Source organism: Grampus griseus (genome assembly GCF_964374135.1).
Source record: "Grampus griseus genome assembly, chromosome: 11".
NCBI lineage: Eukaryota > Metazoa > Chordata > Mammalia > Artiodactyla > Delphinidae > Grampus > Grampus griseus.
In genome coordinates this window covers 29,801,658-29,820,611 of record NC_139005.1, presented here as the reverse complement: position 1 = coordinate 29,820,611, position 18,954 = coordinate 29,801,658, and the positions used below count along the sequence as shown (strand labels likewise).

At 39.6% G+C, this 18,954-nt stretch overlaps 1 protein-coding gene across 1 annotated transcript in view; it reads right to left on the bottom strand.

Annotated features, from left to right (window-relative positions):
• Nucleotides 1–18,262, bottom strand: part of LOC309829215 (uncharacterized protein) — a 108,895-nt gene extending 90,633 nt beyond the window's left edge. Inside the window, exons 1-2 of the mRNA XM_082665013.1 lie at nt 18,153–18,262; nt 11,480–11,570 (exon numbers count right to left, since the gene is read on the bottom strand). Of these exons, the coding sequence (XP_082521139.1) occupies nt 11,480–11,547 (68 nt within the window). The 5' untranslated portion in view covers nt 11,548–11,570; nt 18,153–18,262. The remainder of the gene's footprint in view (nt 1–11,479; nt 11,571–18,152) is intronic.
• Between the last annotated feature and the right edge of the window lie 692 nt (nt 18,263–18,954).

Below are 18,954 nucleotides of genomic sequence, written 5' to 3'. Positions count from 1 at the left end.
TATTAGGATTTCTTTAGAATAACTTGGGTGCCTTAGTGAATACAGTAGTGGTAGGCACTACAGTCTCTTTAATTTGCTAATCATACAAATCTACTTTAACATTCTTGGTGACAAGGAGCTAACTACCGATAAGACAGCTTCTTCAGTTTTGGCGCTACTCCAGGGTGAAATGCCGGAACGTCTTACTGCCTGCAATGTTACCTAGTTCTACCAGGGGGAATAAAGCAGAACAAGTAGCCACTGTTCTTGACAAATGGATACAGTTTCAGTTTTTCAAAATATGAGTGTCAGATTCATTCATTGTATCAGATAGATCTGTCAAATGGCTTTGCCCATTTACTAATGGATGGCACGCTGCAGACACACGTTGGGTCAAAGGACTCAATGTCACCTCATTGATACTGTCATCAATATAATTTGTATTGGCATTTTGTCTCACCCTGACTTTAAGGACTATGTGAGGAGATCCAAGTCTCCAGACCATGGACTGATCACCTCTGCTTGACACAGTATTCTCTGCTCATTTCCAGAGGGGACCAAGGATGAGCTCTTGTACTTCTGAGTCTATTCACCCTACCTGGCAACACATACTACCTGGGCTGATTGGATCAAGCAGGAGCCCCAGAGTTTAAATTTCCAGCTGCATTGGAGGAAACAGAGGCTATGCCCCAATCCCATAACCCCTCACTTCTTACTGCTAGCCTATCCTAGGCTGTTCTTGCTGATAGGAGTACTTCATGCTAAAAATTAATTTTGCTTACCTGATGGCAGTCACACAACCTCAAATGCCATTTTTATAAATAAGGCAACCACCAATGGAGTGTGATTTAGGGTTTTTTCTTCTGTAGACCCTGCCTACCCTATAAAATCTCCCATTACTGCATCATGGAGACTATAATCCCTTTCCGAGGGAATAGATTCTTTCCAACCATAAGATGAAATAAGAACTTACATTTCTGTACTGTCCAAAAGGAAATAAATTGATTACAAAATGCAGGAGAATGACTGATTTTCCACATTTGTTGTGTTCATTAAAGGGTTTTTGAATAGACTTGACAGTATTAAAGAAGTTCAACACACACAAAATAAAAATTAATAAATGAAGAGAAAAAATTGCATTTACAACAAACAAAATAAACACATTGATATATAAAAGGCTGTTATACATCGATGAAAAATGGATGTCATAAAGTCACAAACTAAAAAGTATGAACAGCCAATAAAGATATGAAAATATGTTCAACCTTGCTATTATTAATCAAAGAAATACAAATAAAATAATTCAGGTGTCATATTTTACTGACTAGAATGACAAAGTTTTAAAAAACTTGATAATACCGGTATTGATATTGATAATACTGGTACTGATGAGTGTGTGTAAGAAACCACACTGGATGTTAAATTCTTGGTAGAAATAAAAAGCACGGTAACCTTTCTGGAAGACAATATGTCAGTATGTACCAGAACTGACAACCAGCCATTCAAGTTCTAGAAGTCCATTCTAAGGAAATAAACAAATGCTCAAAGACATGAACAAGGATGCTTGTCTCATTGCTTAGCAAAGCAAAACAGGAATAATCTAAATGTTGAACAGTAGGGACTGGTTAAATAAATAATAGAATGCTGTTCAACCATTAAAAATGATGCTGCAGATTTTTATTAGGTGATGAGTAATCATACTTATATTACTAAATAAAAATGTTATAGAACTGTTTTGTAGTTTGATATAATAATTAAAGGTATTTTACACTTGCATTGTATTTATATGCACCCCGTCACAAAAAAGTTTCCAAAGATACCCTCAAAAATGTTACAGAGATGATTTATCAGAAATGGGATTTTGAGTTATTCTTCCTTTTTTCTTTAAATCCTTTCAATTTTGGAGTTTCTGCAATGAGCCTGTATTATTTTTACAATTAAAAATATTTAAATTTACAACAAAAGGATCTAAATTCCTCCACTTTTCCATTTATTTTCCACCCTGACTCAGGGCATTTGTGTAAAAAAAAAAAATCAGCTTATTTTCTCTTTTGTATCAATCTAAATTTACTTTTCATAAGTTAACTATTTTAGTCTGGCAAAAGTTTCACACAGGAAAATTGTTAAGGTCTGAGTATTCTATTACCTTTAAAAGCACTGGAAACTTTGAAATTCTTTCTTTCAGAATTTTCATATAATACTGAAAGGCGGGGGGGAGGTAGCAAAATGAAGGGAAATAGATAGTAGTAGTCAACTTCAATTAAGAAAAAGCAACAAGAGGCAGTTTGTACTCTTTTGATACGGCAGAAGCCCCATGTGTCAACTCATGCTAAAAAATGTATATATACACACACATATATATGTTTGTGTGTATTATATGTATATGTGACACACACACATAATTAATCCACAGTCTTAGGCTAATCACTCATTGTGGCAGAAACAACGAGCTGTTGACTACACTTTAATTAGCTCCTCCAGCCTGTAGAGGCATCACTAGGACCAAGATAGGAACAACATTCTCCATCTCTGCTTGCATCTGGGTATGGTTCTATCCCAAAGAACGTGACCAGAGGTGACCTGAAGAGTTTATGTCTGAAGGATAACGAGTTGATAATTGTAGCTTGCAGCTTCCTCTCTCCTTTCCTTTTTAGGACAAACGTAGAGCCACTTGATGAAGGTGGTGGGTCCCTGAATAACTGAGCAGAAAACTGACCCTCAGACCACCAAAGTCCATACTACACTCCTGAGTGAGTGAGAAATGAACTGTCCATGTGTTGCTCCACTGAGGTTTAAGGTTTATTATTTAGTGTTTAACTAACGCATTTTTTCTTTAAACCTCAGTTGCCTTCTCTGTAAAATAAAGTCTTTGAAAAGGATCCACTGGAAGTTTTTTCCATTGCTTATGTTTTTATCTTAGTTTTTAATTCTCAGAAACATTGCGTGCATTTTACCTTCTAAGTTAGTAAGTCTACTTTTTTTCCCACAAAGACGGGTTCTTCAAGTGATGGAGAAGTCATAGCAGACTGTTGCTTCAGTTTAAGATACGCATTCACATATGAGATGAGAAGGGTGAGGACCCAGAGAAACGCCTTTGACAGAGGGGAGTGAGAGCATACTGAAGAATGTTTAGTAATAAAGAATTCAGATGGGAGAAACGGATGGGTTACATCTAACAGATTTGCTCAAAGGAATTCTGGAAAGGCATATATGTGAAAATGTATAGCAAAGACACGAAATGCCTTTTGGTCCCTAAATGGATTTCATTTCAAAGACGTGCATATTGCAAATACACGTACCATAACACTTCTCTGTCCACTTCTAGAATTTTCTAAAGCCTGACAGAACATCTGCAGAGAGAGGATGTCATTCCAAGATGATCGACTGCGAGTTACTAAATTAAGATAAAAATGTCCTTAACCTTGAACAGTTTTTAAAGAGATTTTAGAAGAAAGGAGCCCTCCAGGGGGTTGTATAACTATATAATTGTACCCTTTCTAAAAGGCTATTTACAGATACATAATGTTTCCCCTCCATTCTTTAAAGTAAAATATAGGATAAAAAAAAATAGTTTGGGGATAATATTTGTTTGGGACAGCAGGCACTGCTAATCAGTACCACTCTCTCCTTATTCCTTACTATCAGAGCCCTGGTTTAGGAGACCCCATTATCCTTAAGGCTAAGGTGGCCAGTTTAAAATCCGAGCTGATGAGATCTAAGTGCAAGTCTGCTGACCATCTGTGGTAAAAAATTTGCTCTCTGAGTTAGACACTGCCTTTTTTTTCTTACTTTCTTTTTTTTTTTCCTTTTCTTTCTTCCTGCCCAAATTGTTGGAACACTATTGGAGATTCTGGGGTCACTTTGAAGCTATGTGGACGTGCTAGAGATGTGGAAGCTGGAAGAGCGAAGCAACCCAGTCCCCTGGTGATGCCCTTCAGCAGCTGGACTAACGCTAGAGGGACTATCTCCAAACTTCCTGCTACCCGTGGAAAGTAAGGTAAATCACTCATTCACTTTCTGTTACCTACTAACTGATCCAGAACTCTAACCTCAGGGTTCTAGAACCCTTCTCAGTATCCCATAGTCATACTCATGTTCCGGACTCCTGATCATCAGACTTGCTTATAGCAGATGTATGGGGAGGGTGGGCTCTTCTTGAAGCCCTCATACTTCCTCCCCTACCCCCACCACACACAAATAATGATCTTTATGTCCACTCATCCTTCTATCTACACTCAGAGGCCAGGGCCCCCAGGAAGGCTTCACTGACAACCCTTTACTCCTCTCTACATGCAGAAAGGGTAGAGGTGTGGGCTCTGGAATCAGACTTCCTAGACCTGAATTCTTAATCTGTTACTTACCAGTTTAGGACATGGGCAAAGTGGTTACCTTCTCTGGACACCCCTGTAAAAGAGGAACACTAAGTAGCACCTATGTACCTTACTGAAAGGATTAAATGAGCAAATGCAGGTAAAGTTCTTGTAATTTTTTCTTGGGTCAGTCAATTCTAGCTGCTATTGTTACCTTTGACTAATTTAGGGCAGAGTCCCTTTGCCCTCCTTTGGTTCTCTGGGCCCGTCTCATTCACAACACACACAACCGCATACTGCAGAGTTTTGAAAGGTGGTTCTCAAAATGTGGTCCCTGGGCCAGCAATATCAGCCACACCTGGGAACTGGTTAGAACCCTGGCACTGGAGCCCAGCAATCTGTGTTTTAACAATATTCTCAGGCAAATCTGATGCACACTAAAGGTTGACGACAACTGAGAACATCTGTCTCAGACTCTCCTGGAGGCATTCACCAAAAATAGTGTTACAGGACCTTACACCTGACCAGCTGGAGAAGGGGTCTAGTAATTGCCCTGGTTATCATGCTTGTCATGATTTTTCAGCACATAAATGTTTGAGAATCACTGCCATTTTGAATGTGTGTTTCACTTGTCTGTTTTTCCAGTGGACTTTACTTCCTTACAAGGAAGGTTTGTGAAGATTTGTTGCTGTTGTTTGCATTATTAGTTTTATTATGCTAATTCTAGAATCTCTGGTGCATAGTGCAATCTCAGGCAGGAAGTAGTGGCTCATTAAAACAGGTATCCCAAAAGTCTTAGTAGAACTTCAAGATTAATTCCTTCAGGAAGAGGTAAAATTGTCATTAGATGCAGATGATATGATACTATATATAGAAAACCCTAAAGACTCTACATGAAAACTACTACAACTGATAAACGAATTCAGCAAGGTAGCAGAATACAAGATTAACATACAGAAATTGGTTGCATTTCTTTATACCAACAATGAAATATCGGAAAGGGAATGTAAAAAAACAATGCCTTTTAAAATCACAACCCCAAAAATAAAATACTTAGGAATAAACCTCACCAAGAAGGCAAAAGACTTATACGCTGAGAACTGTAAGACATTAATAAAGGAAAGTGAAGATGATTCAAAGAAATGGAAAGACATCTCATGTTCTTGGGTTGGAGGAATTAACATTGTTAAAATGCTCATACTACCCAAAGCAATCTACAGATTTAATGCGATCCCTATCAAATTATCCATGACATTTTTCACGCAATTAGAACAAATAATCCTAAAATTCATACAGAACCATAAAAGACCCAGAATTGCCAAAGCAATCCTGAAGAAAAAGAACAACGTTGGAGGCATAGCCACCCCAGACTCAGACAGTACTCCAAAGTCACATAATCAAAACAGCATGGTATTGGCACAAAAACAGACATATGGATCAATGGAACAGAATACAGAGCCCAGAAATAAACCCACACACCTCAGTTAATCTTTGACAATTAATCTTTGACAAAGGAGGCAAGAATATATAATGGGAAAGAGACAGGCTCTTCCGCAAGTGGTGTTGGTAAAGTTCGACAGCCTTATATAAACCAGTGAAGTTAGAACACATCCTTTCACCATACACAAAAATAAACTCAAAATGTCTTAAAGACTTAAACATAAGACATGACACCATAAAACGTCTAGAAGAGAACAGAGGCAAAATATTCTCTGACATAAATCATACCAATGTTTTCTTAGGTCAGTCTCTCAAGACAATAGAAATAAAAATGAAAATAAACAAAGGGGACCGAATCAAACTTACAAGCTTTTGCACAGCAAAAGAAACCATAAACAAAATGAAAAGACAACCTACAGAATGGGAGAAAATATTTGCAAATGATGCGACCAGCAAGGGCTTAATTTCCAAAATATACAAACAGCTCATACAACTTGATGACAATAAAAGCAAACAACCCAATCAAAAAAAAATAGGCAGAAGACTTAAAGAGACATTTCTCCAAAGAAGAAATACAGATGGCCAATAGGCACATGAAAAGATGCTCAACACTGCCAATTATTAAAGAAATGTAAATCAAAACTACCATGAGGTACCACCTCACACCAGTCAGAATGGCCATCATTAAAAAGTCTACAAATAACATATGCTGGAGAGGGTGTGGAGAAAAGGGAACCCTCCTACAACACTGTTGGTGGGAATGTAAGTTGGTGCAGCCACTGTGGAAAACAGTATGGAGGTTCCTCAGAAAACTAAAAATAGACCTACCATATGATCCAGCAATCCCACTCCTGGGCGTATATCCAGACCAAACTATAATTCAAAAAGACACATTCACCCTGATCTTCACAGCAGCAATATTCACAATAGCCAAGACATGGAAACAACCTAAATGTCCATCAACAGATGAATAGATAAAGACGAGGTGGTACATATATACAATGAAATACTACTCAGCCATAAAAAAGAATGAAATAATGCCATTTGCAGCAGCAACATGGATGCAACTAGAGATTATCATACTAAGCAAAGTAAGTCAGAAAGAGAAAGACAAATACCATGATACCACTTATATGTGGAATCTAAAATATGACACAAATGAACCTATCTATGAAACAGAAACAGAATCAGAGACATAGAGAATAGACTGGTGGCTGCCAAGGGGGAAGCAGGTGGGAGAGGGATGAACTGGGAGTTTGGGATTAGCAGATGCAAACTGGTATATATAGATTGGCTAAACAACAAGGTCCTACTATATAGCACAGGGAACTACATTCAATATCCTGTGATAAACCATAATGGAAAAGAATATGAAAAAGAATGTATATACATATGTATAACAGAGTCACTTTGCTGTACAGCAGTAATTAACACAACGCTGTAAACCAAGTATACTTCAATAAAAAATAAGTTAATTAAATTTTTAAAGAGATTACTTCCTTCAGAAGAACAAGTACTACACATTCACAAAAAAAGTACCCTTTGAAAGTTTAAATTTTTGAATTTCTTTGCCACTTCCTTAGTTTTGATCATCTTGGACAATATATTTTTAATATTGACTTTTAAAAAGAATTGTGTTTCAGTGTTTGCTATCCCTTAGAGAGACAGAAACAGATAAGTACAACTAAATACTTATTTTTCAAAAGTCTCAAAAGTATAAGGGAAATGAAAGTAATTATATCTTCAAATGATTTTGGGGTATGTTTCTAATTTCATACTTCTGATGCGATTAAAGATTAAAACTGTATTAAGACATTTGAGACATGCCGCATTGGTATTAAATGAATTTAATTTTGTGTAAAGTGGTAGAAATATTTTCTTCAGCAAACATACCTGCAGATATAAAATCATAACCATAAATCTACAAAAAAGCAAGCTATTGAATGAAATCTGATTGGTTATTTCCCTGCAGTATGGATCTGCTAATAATTTAATTTACTACTTGCTAACAGAAGCCAAAATTTAAATATACATATATATATGTGTGTGTGTATATATATATCTTCAATTTTAAATCATTCATATATATGAACAAGGATACATACACATATATAACAATTGTTCATATATATATATATATATATATATATATATATATATATACACACACACACAATTTAAATTAAAGAAAGTACATCCGGTGGCCTATTTTTTCCCCCCGATTTCTAAAGAACACCATATTCTATTCTAGGCAGTGGAATGTCAATCCACCTTAAGGGTTGTTCAATGAGCATATCTGAGAAACCACTGGTTTAGCCAATGATGTACTTATTGAGGGAGGCCCTAGTGCCACTGTCAAGAGCTTATCCACAGGAGAGATAAGAAGGTACTTGTTTGGTTTGTGAAAAGAAGGAGTAGTGAGGAATGGCAGGTAGCTGCAGGTTGATGACACGTGATGTCCATATATATGTAGAACCAACACACCCATAATTGCACCCATTTTCCATACCCAAATCCAAATCCTTTATATCATTAATCCCAGGCAAAAATGGTAAGATTCATGTGTGTTACTATCCCACGGCTTCAAGATGCCTATAAACTCATATGAGTATGTCTTAGTTTTATCAGTGGAGGACAAACCAGGCTTCTATCACCAAGCCCCATTCCATAACAGGCAAACCAGTCCAAGACTTCTCTGAGTGTTGCAGGAGAGTCTATGGAAGGGGCGCTCACTCCACTGTGATGCCTAAAATGCCTTTGCACAGAGCAAACATTCAATACATGCTGAGTGAATGAATGAGTGAGCTGGTGTCATAAAACAGGCTTATTTCAGGGAAATTCCATTCAACAGGCTGGCATTCCTTCCTACCCATCTTAACTGTTAAGCTTGCCATCAGACAAAAATTTAATTATAAAACGTTAGAGCTGAGGAAATTTTAGAAACTATCTACTCTCCAGAGGTATACAACTTTAATTTAGTGGTAAAAATCACTAGGAGTGATTTAGGAGTCTATCACACCTGAGTCCAAATTCCACATCTACCATATTTTCGTGAGCAAATAACTACTTCTGAGGCTCTGTTCCATGTATGCATTATGGGATATCATAATAATACATACATTAATTGTATGACTATCAGGGGATGAAATGACACAATCCATTTGCCATGGTCGGCTAAGTAATTTGCACCAAGTAAGCACTCAAGACATTAGCCAATATTAATAGCGGAGAGATGAAAACAAAACTCTGGGACTGATGCCTACCCTAGTGGCCCCAGTGGTCATAATGACTTTCTTCCATTCAGCCTGCTCTCTTCTCACTACGACTAAGGAAGAGAAGATGAACACATTAGGAATAACAATTTGAAAATGGTTTTATACTCCCTGAATGAATGGAATTATAATAAAATGATTCATGAGTTCTGCAGAAATATGATGAGACTTTAGATCTTTATGTTAGTTCTCTACAAAACCAATTTATGGCCCTAAGATGTACCTTCCCACCCAGCCCCATCCTTACCAGGATCAAATATCATTGTAAATGGAAAAGTCAACAACACATAATCAACAAGCTAAGTTACAAGCCAGTGAAGTCTCGGAGGTTTGATAGAGAAAATTCAGATTTATCATTATATGTAAAAATAAGATGATATGAAGAACTCAATCTAAAAAGTATTACCTGGAGATCTATAATCTCTACAATAGTGCTATAAAAAGTAAAGAGCTAGAAATCTATTTAGATGGTTTTCCTTATAAGAAAGCACTTTCTGTATAACTTTTAATGTACTATTGATGAGAACAATTCAACAAAATTCAAATAAATACCTGCAGATGTCCTACAAGAAGAAAAGAACAGAGTTAGATGTGACAGGGGATAACTGGACTTCAGGATGAGTAAGACCCTATACTTGACCTCAATAAATTAACGTGAAATACAGTGGATGAGCCATGCACAGAATGTCAGAATTCTAAAAGGCCAAGCTAAGTACCAAAAGGAACATGTGGGAACTCTTAAGAAGGAAATAAAATATTGGTTAGTTGATTCCGAAAAGGCAGAAGGGAGTAGGTTCCCTTTGGCTGCTCTTTGAAGAGATCACTTCCTTTCCCCCCTAGTCCTGAGGCTAGGGTGGCATGGGCAATAGAGGAATGTGGGGACTGAGAATCATTTCTACTCTCACCAGAGTGGCTGGAAGCAGATTTTCTTACCAGGATGTAGTAGTATGCTAATATTTAAGGGTTCTTGAGGTCAGAGAGAAGGGTTTGAATACTCCGGCTCCATCTCTTGCTGTGGGTCAAGTTTCTTACCTTTCCAACACCTTGGCGTCTTTATCTGAAAATTGGGGATGATGATAATGTCTCCCACCTGAGTGTGAGAACTATATGCTATAGTGCATACGCAGGGCTAAATTTGGTGCCTGGCAAACAGAAAGTGCTCAGTACGGCAGGCCAGTGTAGTGACAATAAGGCAAAGATGATGGGGGTAGTGCCGGTGTTGCTTCTGCCCCCAGAACAGGCTCTGACTGGGAGAGAGTTAAAGCACCTTTGGGTTCATGGGGGTTTATATATAAGCAACGGTTGATCAATGTGAGCTGGTTGTCCAAATGATTATGTGCAATCTAAGAAAAAAATGGGCCTCGGATCTGCTCAGCTACTTAATAATATTAGCAGCGGTAGTAGTCAAAGAAGCTAAATTTTATTAAGTGTTTATATGCCAAACAACGTGCTGAACGTTTTAAAAGGATTTACTCACTTATTACAACGAGGCTATACGCTAGGTCCTGATAATGTTATTCGTCTCTTTCAGATGTTGACTGAGCCTCAGACGGGTTACAAAAGCACCTAAGATCCCGTTGTCAGTACATGACGGAAATGAGTTCAAATCCAGCCTGTCTGACTTGTTCTTAATCACTAAGGTATGAAATTAAGCATGTTGCCCTTTGCCTGATTCTCCTTCTGAGGGCTGAATATTTCACTTAGCTCTCTGAGTGCAGAAGAGAGAAAATTCTCTCTCCTTGACCCAACTTGGCATCAATATCCAACTCCCCTTCTCAAAATGGGTTGCTTCAATGAGCAGCAATGAATGCCGGGTCGTGGACCAGTCACCTTGATGACTAAGAGTCAGACACTAGGGAAAGAAAATGCTCTGTGACAAACCTACCCTTGTAGGTTTGTCACAAGACAGAAATGGGGGGACAGGGCAGAAGATAATGGAATAAGGCATAGGAAAAATAGCACCTGGCATCGTGATAGTAATAATAATAATAGTAGTAGTAGTAGTAATAGTAATAATAATAGACTTTACTATGCTCTAGGCATTGTATTAAGTGCTTGGTGTAAGTGACTTCATTTTAACATTGAAAACAAGTCTATGGGGATGAAATATTATTAACATCATTTTATAGGCAGGAGTATTGAGGTTCAGGTAATCAGGTAAATTGCCCAAGCTCATATGGTTAGCAAGTGGAAAGCAGAGATTTGAACCAGCACCTACACTCCTAACCATTATGCTATAACCATTATGCTGAAGACATAAGAATTCCAATGGTCTTTCCCCATAACCCACTCCTGCACTCCAGACTTAAATAGTCCAAGATCAAGAGAGAGCAAGCTTGGAGTTGCCACTCTTCAGTGAGTGTCAATCATTTCAAAACAGTGTATTTGCTAACAAGATGCAGGTCCTGTGATAATCTTCTCAACCAGGTATCAAGAAACAGGAAGCAAAGATTCAAGTAACAGTACGTTCCTACTTACGAGGAAGGTGGGACAGCATAGTTGACACTGGGCTTAACTGTTCTGGAAAACGTGGTCCCAGTAGGCATACACGCTGGTACATTTTCCCCACCTACCAAATACAAAAGAAGTATTTCATTTCCATGTTGCTCTTCAAAGTTCCACCTCATTCGTGCCTGTCATTCATCCTCTGGCCTCTTCCTGTCTCCATTTCTGTACAGAAAGGTGCTGAGCCTCTGCTCTCGGATACGAAAAGGGTGTGTTAGGAGAGGGAGCCATGGTACCTCGATGTCTTTTTTTTTTTTCATCTTAATTCTATTATGCCAACTCCACTGAACTTAATTAGAGTGAATACAGAATTACACAATTACCCTCTGTTCTATTCTTCAGATGTTATATTTTGATAACATTTACGAGATGCTGCTCTCCCCTTGAACACCAGATGAACACTAGAAATGGATGTGTGTTGACATAAACTCTGTTACAATTACAATTAAAGTATAGCTTACATAATGATAGTGTTAACATAAAATTATAGATGTGTAGAGACAACGTGGTCATGCATTTTTTAGTATAAGTACATGCTTAGACCAATATCTGTTAGCGGAATGAAGATGGAAGAGAATTTTGGTTAAGCCACAAAGGCTGTTTAAGGACTTGCAGATAGCTAAGGGGAACTCAAAGACCAGTAAGATAATATTTCCCCTGCCATGTTTTCGATTGCAAAGTGAAGGGAAGATGTGAAAGTAAGTACCCCTATGGAAATTACAAGACAAGTACATTTTTTTCCTTGAATACCTGGGTAAATGCTTAAATTCTAATGTATATCAGTGATGCAAATTTTCAACTGAGTTTGATAAATCATAAAATAATAATTATACATATATGTATATAAAACTGCATGGAACTAGACAGTTCAGAATTACTTCTAATTAAAGAGGTACCCTATGACAACTAACTTAAACCTTACAAAATATGGTTCCAAGTACCCTATCAGAGTGAAAAGTAGGAGACTGAAAGGTTTATTGTAAATGTTTGTAGTCATGGTGTCTTAACTAAAACTACTGTGTCACAAATACTACTAAAATAATTGTGACATTTTATTCACTTTTACTGCAAACAACAAAACAAACTATAGGTATTTTTTCATTTCAGGTAATTATTTTAGCTAACAGTTATTAAATGTTTTGAGAAGACAGAGTGCTAATTGCATTACTTCATTTTATCTTTAAAATAGCGCTTCCATGTAATTATTCTTAATATCTCCATTGTATTAAAGTGTATCTCTAGTTTAGACCTTTCTTCAGAACTGCAGACTTGTGTATCCAACTGTGTACTCAGCATCTCTACTTGGACGTCACGAAAACATCTCCAATCTTATACCTCCAAAACTGGTCTTTAATCCCCCAAACATGCTCTACCCCAAACTTTTTCCATCTTAGGTGACAGTAACCACACCTTTCCAGTTCCCCAGACCCTAAATCTCGAATTCACCCTTGACCCCCTCTTCCTTTCCATTCTTGCATTCAATCTACCACGAAATGCTGTCACAACCTTCCCAATGTGCCACTTCTGAGAATTACCAGCCGCTAGCAGCCTGGTGCAGGCCACCAACATAGACCCCGAGGATCCGGTAGTCGCCTCCCGAGATTCTCCCTGACTCCACTCTCTCCCCACATCCTCAAGGCCACAGATAGAGTTGTGCTTTTCAAACAAGAGACAGTTCATGCCACACCTCGGCTAAAATCCTGCCCCTGGCTGCCTACATTTAGAGTAAAAGACACAATGCATGTGATGGCCTCCCAGGACTTACCCAATCCATCCCATCACATAGCCGACCTCCAGCCCTCCTGCTGTCTCTTCCTCCCCACTGACTAAGTCAGCCAGGGTGGCCTCCTTGATATTCCTCCAAGCTGCCCGGCATATTTCTGCCTTAGAGTTTTGGCAGAAAACTCTGGCAGAGATGGAGGATTCTGGTTATTCTTGCTCCCAGCGAGTGGTCTCCCCATCATACATTCTGACAACTCCCTCACTTCAAGTCTTTGCTCAAATGTCAACTTATAAAATCCACCCTGACTACCCTATTTAAAATCAGAACCTACCTGTACACTCCTCCAGCACTCCCAACCCAAGCCTCTTCAGTGAGCTTCACATCCTTTTCCTTATCCCGTAGCGTCCATCAACTTGTGACAAAGCATAGAATTTATTTATAACATCCGTTTCCACACGAGAGTGTAAGGAGGGAGAAAGCGTGCAAGAAGGAGCAAGCAGGCAAAGGCTCTTGTCTGATTTATTCATTGATACGTCCAAGCATAGAGAACAGGAAGATCCTTGATAAATAGTCCTGAAAAAGATACAGATGAGGAAACTAGTAGTAAAGCTCAGAAAGTTTAAGTAACTTCCTCAAGGTTCTAGAGCTAGAAGAGGGTCACAGTAGAATTCACACTTGGGGATGTCTAACTTCAAATCTCTTAGCCTCTCTGCCATCTTTTTTTTCTTCTTTGCGGTACGCGGGCCTCTCACTATTGCAGCCTCTCCCGTTGCGGAGCACAGGCTCCGGATGCGCAGGCTCAGCAGCCATGGCTCACAGGCCCAGCCGCTCCGCAGCATGTGGGATCTTCCCGGATCGGGTCACGAACTCTCAACCACTGCGCCACCAGGGAAGCCCCTCTCTGCTATCTTAAGTCCATGCAATTCAGGATTTGTTTTAATCAGGGCCATGGAAATTCTCACTCCACTGAATAGGATCACCAAAGTGTTCTCTGTCTAGATTTATATATATATTTTCCATTTAAACAAAGGAAACAGAAGAGGGCAATTCATCATGGGTTATTGCGGTAGTTTTACAGCAATTTTAGCAATAATGACATTTAAGTAATAGTGATATTTAATGATAGCATAATAATAATAAAATAATAGCTCTTAAATGTATTGAAGACGAATCGCATGCTAAACTCGGTGCTAAAATATTTCCATGTATATTTTGTGCAAAATCCTTATGAATATTCTATCAGATGAGCTTTATGTGTAACTCCACCAGGCATACTTCTCTTATTCCGCTTTCAAAGATAAGGAAATTGATGAGAAGTGTGGTAACCATTTAATCAAGATGAGACTGGTAATAAGTTGTGAGTATGAATTTAAATTCAGGTCTAACTCCAGAATTTGATTCTCAATCCATACATGAAAATTCTGATAATTCCTTTGATAAGGGTATGGTCTATGTTCTCTCCTGGAAAACATCCCCCATTATGTCTGCCTGTGCTCATACCTTCAGAACACAGTCAAGTTTGAAACATGATAAAAATGTTTAAATAGTGTGCTTTAATAAATGGAAATATCTTCATCTAAACAATAACACAAAAAGGCAGGCTGAGCCCCTTGAAGTGGCTTCGTTGCTATCTTCCATCCAGAACAAGAGACGGAATCAACAGCTGCAGAGTAAAGAAAGCATGAAACCCAGAGATGGAGGATTCTGTAAATGACCAATTACAAGACTATTAAGCCACACTTTCATAGCAAGAGGCAAAATATTCCATTAAACTGAAAATTCTTCTACCCCTCACTCCAAGGCCCACACAAACATTAATGTTGCATTTATTAGGATGTATTTCCTGTGCTCTATCAACTTGACTTTCAGCAACTGTATTAATACAGTCCTTTCGCTTTGCACATATATCTGAATGATGGATTCCATTACTGGAGTTTTGTAGAAAGAGTGGAGTGAATGAAGTAAAGTTTGGGAAGAGCCATCATAATCCATAATGATGGGCACTGAATCAGGACAAGAAGAAACCTCTCTTCTCATTTATTTGAATGAAAATTCTACTATATATTTATTGCCTCTGTACAGGGCCATCTGTTGAATAGTGGAAAACAAGCATCTTTCATTTGGAGGTAGGATTTGTGTGCTCAAGTTTCTATGGGCCTGCAGAATTAATCTTGTTTGAGAAATGAAATAAAATGTAATTTCTTACTGTAAGTAGATGTGGTTAAGCAACTGGCAACTTTGATGTCTTTAAATCACTGCAGTTTCAGGGTAGGCAAATCTATAATTATTTCAAGCACTTCTTTATTGGTGCAACAATTGAGCAGTGTACATAGTGGTCAACAACCTGGGCATTGTCAGACGACTCCAAGTTTGAATCTAGACTTTGCCACTCACCAGCTATGTGACTTTCAGCTATGAGAATCACTTTCTTCAGCTTTACAGTGTGGATTATTATATGCCCTTTGCAGAACTACGGTAAGAACTAAATGTATATGGGCACAGTGGCTCATAGTAAGGGCTCAAATTAGTACTGTGGTCACTACTAGTAGCATTGAAAAGAAATTAGAACTTCTATTCTCATAAAGTGGGATATGTGTCCCTTTTCATTGTAATTTCATATCATTTTACTTTTGACCTTATAATTTAATAGCTCGATCCAAGAAACATTTAGCAGTAAATATAATTGAAAGAAGATTACCTGTCAAACATGAAATACTGTAGCATCAAGTGTGCTGGCACAATACTCTTCTCAGATAATTAACCTGTAAAAATATGTTATTGTCTTCTTTTTAATTAAGCACATTGAACATATATATTTACTGTGCCAATTGGCGAAAGGTCCATTAATTAATCAGTCTAACTATATGCTGCATAAACGTCTTCTAAACATAATCGTATATGTATTTTATTTGTTGGGAAAATGTGTTTGAGATTGTTCTTTTCTGCCTATTTAAAGTAAAAGAGGGTGAGAAGTAGAGTTAGGCTTAATGTACTTTGTACTCCATTATGCCATGAAAATGCTTCTGTGCCCTGGAGACAACAACAAAAGATTTGCTTTAATGACAAGAATCAAGTATGTTCTAAAGCTTCCAGGTAGGAGGCATATAGGTTGCAGTTTGTATCAGAAGTCTTTGCTCTCTCTCTCAACTGCGTCTAGATGGGAAAGATGTGGTCACAAATGCTTCAAGGTGACATAGTAAATGTTGGAAAAGAGGGGGGTAGGAGGCAGAGTTTTGAATATCTCAAACCTGAGCTAGAAGGATTTTATTTAAAGAAAATAGCGGATATTATTTTTCACTTAAGGAATGCCACTCAGCAAACCTGACATTAATGTAGGAAATTAGCTCTTTTAGCTACGATGCTTTCAAATGCACATGGCTGAAAACAAATTCAAAATAGTCAAAGGAAATTTAAAAACAAAAACCAAACAACGACAACAACCTCAACAAACAAGTACTAGAAATTCAGGGATGCAGCCATATTCAGATACAGTTGGATCTGGAAGTTCCAGAGTATCAGCAGGGTTCCAGCTCTCTCTCCATCGCTCAGCCCTGCTTACCTCTGCAAGACTTTATTTTACAGAAAGTCTCTTCTTGTGCTGGATGGTAACTGGGAGTCCCAGAGTCATATCTCCCCAGCTTAGAAATTCCAGAGAGAAAAGACAATTCTTCCACGTTTCTCTGAGAGAAAAGTCCTGGGAAGGAGTCTGATAGACTTAGCCGAGGTCAGATGCCTACCCATGAGCCAATCACCTGCTTTACTGGAGTTCAGTCCCTGGGCGACTCATCCCCGGGGCCCGTGAGGAGGCAGGATGGCATTATCTGGCAGTTCTCCAAGAAAAGCCTGCTGTTTTTGTAAGATGAAAGGGGAGAGGACATGGATAATGAAACCTGTATCTGCTTCTGTAAAATCCACAGAATCTTACTCCCTGCCCTGTGTCGATGACCATGCAGTAAGCTGACCCAGGAGGTCATTTTTCCCACAACAGTCTTTATATCTATGACTAAGGAACACACTGGTAAAAGAATATGGGAGAAAGTCTGAGTATGACAAGTCAGCTAGACTGATATTAACTAAAAAAGCTGTGTGAAAATATCCTTAAAAAGTTGCCCCCAACTCACTCAAAGTCCAAAGTTGGAGCTGGAAATACAATGTCATGGAGTTTGGATAAGAACAGGTTTTCTCCAAGCTGAACTATGACACAGAGATTAGAGGCTTCTAGAAACTATACTTTTTCAAAGAAAAAACATCACATGAGAAAAATGAGGCCTAGAAAAATTAAATGACTTAAAGTAACATAGCTAATTAATGGCAGGACTGAGACTAGAGTATACTTTGTGTAATTGGCTATGGTCTTTTTTGTTTGCTTTTGTTATCACTTCAAAACGAGACAAACTTAAAGAAAGGAAACACAACCAAGGCTCAGTGGTTGGAAAAGAGATGGATGTGAACGCCCACTTGTTTCTTACGTATAAAGTTACCCCTCGCAGTGTTTTGGAGGAGAAAACGCTGGCTCTTCCCAACGTTGGTTACATACACAAAGATTCCAAAGACAAGACAAGTGCTTTGCAAACAAAGTAACTAGAACCAGCTCAGGCTTCCCCGCGCCGGGTTCTACGTTCCACGGTCAGAACCACCAACTGTATCCCCCCCGGGTAACAAAGTGATTCAGAAAAGCTAGCGTCTTCAGAGAAGGGAGAAAACTTAGCCGGGAAGAGAGTCAGGAGAAAACTTGCTCAGCTTCTTGCTGGGGTCTGAAACGATCCCAACAGAGTCCTTAAACCCCTCAGGTTTCCCCAATCAAGCACCCTCGCCTCCAACCTGGGCCACCCCAGATCTGACTATCAGAGGAAAGAAGTCTGCGGACGCACGGAGAGCTGACCACCCCACGAGAAGGACCTACGCGCGGCCGCACCCACTCACCCGCCGCTCCCCGGGAGACTGGAGACCAGCGCGGGGTCCAGGTCCTGGGCGTGGCAGACTCGTCCCTCTCCGGGCCCAGCTCCAGCTCACCTCGGCGCGGCCCGCCTGGGCGCCGCCATCTTGACCGGAAAAGGGGCCTCGCGCCGGAGGCCCCTGAGCGGGCGCCCTGAGCGGAGCCGGAGCGCCGGGGAACCCCAGGTCGGCGCCCTACGTCCCCCGCGCGCTCGCGCCCCGTCCACGAGCGACGAGAGTCCCGCACGCAGCGCCCTACCCAGGCTTCCGCGGAACCGACGCCCCGCGCAGCCCGCACCACGGCTCAGGCGGCGCCGAGGGCGGCCCGGGCGGAAGAGCGGGCGCGGGGCACGCGCTCGGTAACCGGGCAACGCGGAGCAACCCGGCGTCTCCGGCGAACCCCAGCCCTCCACCACGAGGAAGCACGGACCGCCGCACCCGCCGCCCAGCCCGCGCCGCCCCTCGGTCGTTCCGCCCGCCGCTGCCCGCTGGCTATGGTCTTTTAAATCCATGATACAACGTCTGTATGTAACAAATCTGTTAAACCCTAAATGTTTATGATATTCAAGTAATCCATTATCTGAATTATTCTTGAAGATAAAACATCCAAAGACTTCTTAATTGTATGGGTATACATACATAAAATACACGTGGAGGTAACTTCAAATATAGTATGTGCCTGTCTCTAATTCCTTCCCTCTCCGCTCTTGTAAAAAAATGCCCCTTTAAAAATTGCCCACTCACCATCTGTTAGGTAAATTTGCTGAAACACAGTAAATGTGGAGACAGA